This window comes from Hippichthys cyanospilos, chromosome 3 (assembly GCF_059441005.1).
Source record: "Hippichthys cyanospilos isolate Australia breed blue-spotted pipefish chromosome 3, RoL_Hcya_1.0, whole genome shotgun sequence".
Classification (NCBI taxonomy): domain Eukaryota; kingdom Metazoa; phylum Chordata; class Actinopteri; order Syngnathiformes; family Syngnathidae; genus Hippichthys; species Hippichthys cyanospilos.
Genome location: NC_142371.1, coordinates 1,219,875 through 1,226,242, shown reverse-complemented (window position 1 = coordinate 1,226,242; position 6,368 = coordinate 1,219,875). Strand labels below are relative to the sequence as shown.

At 38.9% G+C, this 6,368-nt stretch overlaps 1 protein-coding gene across 1 annotated transcript; it reads left to right on the top strand.

The window, feature by feature from the left end:
• Positions 1-1,664: 1,664 nt before the first annotated feature.
• Positions 1,665-6,310, top strand: LOC148425349 (serine/threonine-protein kinase Sgk2-like). Its single transcript, XM_088411761.1, has 12 exons — positions 1,665-2,316; positions 3,040-3,115; positions 3,192-3,261; positions 3,374-3,399; positions 3,769-3,826; positions 3,909-3,992; positions 4,191-4,322; positions 4,391-4,503; positions 4,720-4,939; positions 5,545-5,700; positions 5,781-5,870; positions 5,937-6,310. Exons 1-12 carry the CDS (start codon positions 2,250-2,252, stop codon positions 6,069-6,071), a joined length of 1,227 nt encoding a protein of 408 aa, XP_088267887.1. The 5' UTR covers positions 1,665-2,249; the 3' UTR covers positions 6,072-6,310.
• The last annotated feature ends 58 nt before the right edge of the window (positions 6,311-6,368 follow it).

Below are 6,368 nucleotides of genomic sequence, written 5' to 3'. Positions count from 1 at the left end.
GGTTTCAGCTGGTGTGGCCCGGATTTATTACAGTGGGACAGTCCCACTCTATCCAGAAAAAAAAAAGAACTATTAGCTTTCACCTTTATTAGAAAGCTGTGACGCAGCAGTTGATGTTTTTTTTTTTAAAGAACTATAATATAAACAATTTATGTTGACTTAGGGGGCCTGTGACGAGAAAAAGGTTGTTGCTTTTGCCATCTTAGAAAATAATTTAATTGTTCTACCTGATTAAACCTACTAAGGTAAACATTTTACTGTACATGACATGTATAGATAATACGGACAAAAATGATAGAAAATGGTACACTATGCTACTCTCAAAAAAATCATCAGTGTTGGTGTTTTTTAGTGGAAGCCAACATCCTGCATTTCTTCTGGGTTGTTGTCGGCATCTACAGGACAGGCGAGGCACTACAGGAGTCACGCACACGCTGCTGGGTTTTCCCCAAATACAGTACAGCGCTCTAGTTTCCTCCCAAATTCCAAAAACTTGCATGTTTGATTCCTTGAAGTCCTAAAGAAGTCCTAAAATAATCCATGGTATTTATGAATTGCCTCTCACAGCTTACTGAACGATCCGGTACCTCTTGTTTTTCAAGCATGATGTGTGACATCTGACATCAGGACATTCTGAACTGAGCAAAGTATAGCACCTGCAACAAGATGGCTTTCATCACTTGTAAGGAATATTTCTTCCGGCTGAATACTGATCCGGTGTGAGGGTTGACATTCAGTGCCATCTGATGCATGCCTAAAACTAGACAGGAAAACTTTCAGTTGTCGTCATGGTGACCAGCGCAGACCAGTTTGCTCTTGTGGCGATCTAGTGAAGACAGGAACTGTCTGGAGATCAGTTTTCTGTACCAGTAACCTACATGACCGACCGATATCAACTCAGCACTCTCCTTCAGTTTAGACATATGGGTCACACGGGACTCAAAGATAAATTTGACCCACTCGCGTGATCTACAGTATAGCATCATCTGGATATCTGTAAAAAAAAACAAAACAAAAAAAAAAACAGAAAAAAAATTCACCCTAAATACAAATTCATATAAATTAGTTCATCATTTAGATCAAATTACAATTCTCATTTACCAAACCATCATCTAAGAAATATCTCTTTCCAGTATAGTTTCCACTGATAAAGTCAGACTTTATTTCGCTAGACTTTCATCCCTCACTGTGCAAAAACTCAAAATAGCACCTCTTGCTATTTTCATTCATCATATGATCACACACTGTCATAAAAGTGTGGTTATGCAATTAAGACCATAAAAGTGAAAGATTTAGGATGGTGATGGGGGGTGACATGCTTGAACCATTTGGAGTAAACAAGTACAAATGCTAAAAATGGTTTCAGTCATAAATCATAACATGGCCCAGTAATGATACAGACAGGTCCAGTGGATTCTATGGCATGCAACGGCTACATGAGACAAGAGAACTGATACAGAGTTGTCAAATACCGTCACACTGGGTCATGACCTATTAACTATATTTAGTCCGCAATGAAGCTTCTATTCTACTCTGTTGAATTTCAATTAAACAACTCAAATTTCAGCACAAGTATACTCTTTAATAGTGGAAATAAATGATCCTTTTATCCGGTCCGGAAATGCATCACAATTAAACAACATTAGGAAGTAGGGTAAAGTACACACTTAACAGAGGAGCTATCATTCTCAAACAGAAACAAGCTAAACCAGTGTGAGCAACATTTAGGTTGGAAAACAAATTGGACACCTTTACAGTGTCTCTATTTTGAAGTTATTTTTCAAGTGTTGAAGCTACATTGTATTTTTTAATATTTGAATTAACGCGATTTAGTAGAAAAGTAGCAACAGTTTTCATCCACCACTTCTCTTTTTCGTATTTACTACGATGAAAATCGTTACATACATTTCCGGTAACTTTTGACACTGGATACTGCATTTAAATCCCCAAACAATTGATGCAAAATGGCAAAAAGAACAGTTTTCTAAGAATATCAAACGCACGATTCGAGTTACATTTATAAAGTCCGTATTAATCAAAATCATTTGCACTCACCGAGCAAATGCAAAACGTGACCTTTTACCATGAAGTGCACACACTCCGAGGGTCATTGAACGCAGCATTGCCGTTCATTTGGGTAGAGGTCTGTCCAAAGATCTCAGAGTAGTTTGAAAGGAGCCGCGATTATTTCGCTTTGAGGTCCGTCCTCTACTAATTTGCTTCATTTAGCTGATCCTTGTTTCATTCGCATGACTTTGACTCAGGATCAGGGGATGACCTACGCCAAAATGAGGAGGCTTGTGTCATTTTTCTCAGGTACTGTACTTTTTTATTAGCAAGTCTGTAGTCATTTCAAACGCGAGAATGATAATCACGACATGCAGATTAGAACAATATTTATGGCACTTTAAAGGAAGTTGATTTTCAATTAATTCTGCTTCTCCCATATTAATTAAAGTGAATTGTTGAGACTTTGATGGGACGTAGAGATTGCTCTTTTGTAAATTATGCGCATAAGAATAGGTATATTGCTCTTTGTCTTATTTTGGTGGCATAAATAACCAGAGGTGAGCATCTGGTGACGGACCGACGTTTTGCTAACGGACCTTTGAATGATCACAACATTAAAAAAAAAAAAAAAAAAAACTTGACTAAGACGGTTAGACCAATGAAACCAGATTTGGTCCGTCAGTTTACTCCAAGACCTCGGAACACTATATCTAGTCCGTCATTTTTATCCAGTTTTGTAATCATTGGTACCACCTGTGTCACCTTTCATTGTTGGTAATGGTTTGTCACAGCAGCCATTTAGCCTGTATCATAACATTTCTGAGAAATGTATAGAAAACCCTAACATTAGAAATTTTGCCAAAGCTAAATACATAACTTTGATCCAAACCAATACTGCTATTAGCCTTTCTAAAGGTAAAGTATTCCATAGATCTCCGATTCACTAATGTTTACAGACCAGGCAGAGGGCACGAGGCAACAAAGTGGCAAGTTGTTATATAACTATCCTTCCTCACTAATATCTTTCAGCTCTACTTAAGGGAAGAAAAATTCTCTTCAGGGATTTACTACATAAACTTGCCCCCTATCAACCACTTTGCCAGCAGTGAGTTGCCTTTAAACTATATACAGTATTGTAAAGCATCATGACACTTTCTAATTAACTGTACTTTCACTTCAAGGAAGGACAGCCAGAAGATCCCTCACCTATGGAGCAAAACCAGAGCGAAGAAAGAGGACAGAGACAACATGGTAAGACTGTATGGCACTTTTTTTTTTTTTTTTTAAGAAAAGCCAGCAGTGTTGACAGGAAACGAAACTAGAACTGACCTCTTGACCTTTTGTGTATTTTCTATCTGATCAGGGCTCACTAGGATCTCAACCCTCCCAGTGAGTATACTCTTTAAGTCAAGAATAGATATAAAGCAGAACTTGGTTCATGAACACATGACTAAATACTGTAAATTACACCCACAAGATTAGAAAAAACAACTGTACAAGCTGCTCATACTGTATTACACATTCAAATTCAAAACAAAACAAAAATGAAGTGTCAAATGATAATTGTTGCTCAATTAGCAGCCACTTTATCCCTCCTACATGTTTGGCACATGATATGGTAAGCTTTGAATCACGATCCTTTTACATACATTATTTTGTACATTTTATTCATGTATTTTATATGTATTTATTTTCGATTGGAGTAGTACATGAAGACACAACTTATGCAAACACATGATCTTCCTTTGTGTCTTCCAGGATGAAACCATCTGACTTCGATTACCTCAAAGTTATTGGCAAAGGGAGTTTTGGAAAGGTACGGTAAATTATTGTTTTGTTTCTTTTTTTGTTGTGTGTGTTGTTTTTGTTTTGTGTCATCGCTGGATGCTTTGAGTCAGGTCCTGCTGGCCACTCACAGAAAACACGGAGGCTACTTCGCTGTGAAAGTATTGCACAAACAGACTGTTGTCATGAGGAAAGAGGTAAACTCCCTACCTGCAGTGAATATTAAAAGTCTACACACCCCTTTATTTGGAATGTGTCCTCACTTCTATTTAACATGAGTTAAATGTAAGATACCAAGAACTTGGCTGTTTAACAGGGGTGTGTAGACTTTTTGTATCCTCTCCCTTCTTATTTAGCTACCTATCTGTCTTACACTATCATTCCTGTATTTGTAGCAGCAGCATGTGATGGTTGAGAGGAGTGTTCTTCTTAAAGGACTGCAACATCCGTTCTTGGTTGGCCTCCACTATTCTTTCCAGACACCAAACATGCTCTACTTTGTTGTGGACTATGTTAATGGGGGCGAGGTAATCAACTGCAACAATGACATTTGTTTTTCGCAGTTACAAACATCCAATCATTCTTTTTTTTTCAGCTTTTTTATCACCTCCAGCGTGAGGGTTCGTTTTCTGAAAGCAGAGCTGCTTTTTACACTGCAGAGATGGCCATGGCGCTGGGTTACCTTCACTCTTTAGACATTGTCTACAGGTAAACTTAGGAACATGCTGCTTAGCTTACTAGCGCTAAATTACACAGTAATGTTTCATTGTGCTCTAAAGCGCATGTGACCTAATGCCCCCTGGTGGCTCACAATAAACACAAACACGTTGGACTGCCGCAAAAAAGCCTTCAGGTCTGAAAAGTAAATAACCAAACATTAATGGTAGACTCCCTCATCCCCGCCCTTGCACGTTTGTGTGTCAGAGACCTGAAACCGGAGAACATTTTGTTGGACAGCGAGGGACACGTGAAGCTAACTGATTTTGGACTCTGTAAAGAAGGCGTGGCCATCGGTGGCTTGATGCATACGTTCTGTGGGACTCCAGAATACCTCGCTCCAGAAGTGCTCCAGGGTCACATGTACAGTCCCGCAGTGGATTGGTGGGGACTCGGCAGCGTACTTTTCGAGATGCTATATGGGCTGGTGAGTGTTTTTTTTTTTTTTTTAAAGTGCCAATGCCTTCTTTGTAATAATGCAATTTCTTTTTTTTTTTTAATCACTACTGTATTTTTAGTCCATATCTAATTTTTTATAGGCTGTTTATCATCAAAAACTCCCCAAAACTTGCAGGCGAGAGGTTCTATGATCAAATGTGCTTATGTTAAGGGTTCTGGATTAGATTCTTTGGTGGTTTCATTTAATTTCTTTCTTATTGTGTTTTTTTTCAGTTTTTAGTTTTAATTCGATTTTAAAACAAATTCGTTTGGAATGAAATTGGGAGTGCTGCTCTGATCAATGCCTTTTATTATTGTGAACAATAAACAAAATAATATATAAGCACCTCCTCAAGAATGTGTGCGACAAAATCCAACCCAAAAGAGTTGGTAGCATTCGTGCTAACTAGTGCAAATGTTAGCGTAAAGCCTTATTTTGACTGATTTGAGGTACACGACTAAGTCCTAGTGTGCGCATTAACATCCTGGCCTTTCCCATGATGACTCGTGTTTAGTCTCAGAACGAAATACTAGACATATTTATTTTTCAAATATATTCACCCTCATTCAGCACTTTTCTATTGGGTGTGACAGCCTCCGTTTTACAGCAAGAGCAAAACAGAGATGTTTGAGAAGATACTCCACGGACCTCTTTGCCTGCGCAATGGAACATCTGAGGTGGCCTGTTCGCTGTTAAAGGGCTTACTGGAGAGGAATGTCTCCAAACGCTTGGGGGAGAGCCGCGACATTGTAAGAGCACATGCGAAAGACACCTCGGCATTATAAATACACATAACCACTAGGGAGAGTTTAACCTTTCATAAACCCAGGTGGAGCTCCAAGAACATCCATTCTTTGCATTCATCAACTGGGATGACCTACTGGCAAAGAAAGTCAAACCTCCATTCATCCCCAATGTGGTAATTTTATACCTAGATGTTTTCATAATATTGCTTTATGAGCTAAGGTGTCCTTTCTCTTTGCAGACAAGTCCTTGCGACATCAGCTACATCGACCCCGAGTTCACGCGACAGCCCGTTCCTGCCTGCTTGAATGATAGGCGCCCAGAGGGCGGAGCATGCGAGGCCTTTGAAGGATTCTCTTACATGAATACCACATGAGCTGCTTTCATCAACTGGATTGAACAGGGATTGTACAAAGTACTGTATTTATTTTTTCTATGTCATAAGTCTGAATTTATTTGTAACTTGTCACTGATGGTTCAGTGGTTCCTAAAATGGATGGTGTGCCTTTGAATAAATGTGGATGGTATTTCAAAGCTTTAAAGTGTACTCTTTATCATGTGTACTGATTTTGGGGAGTTTTGGTTACCGCCACGAGGTTTACGTCAAGAAGGAAATGGAAAGTGTGCATGGACTCCAAGCTTCAAGCCGTTATTAGCCTCCAAAGATTTCTTA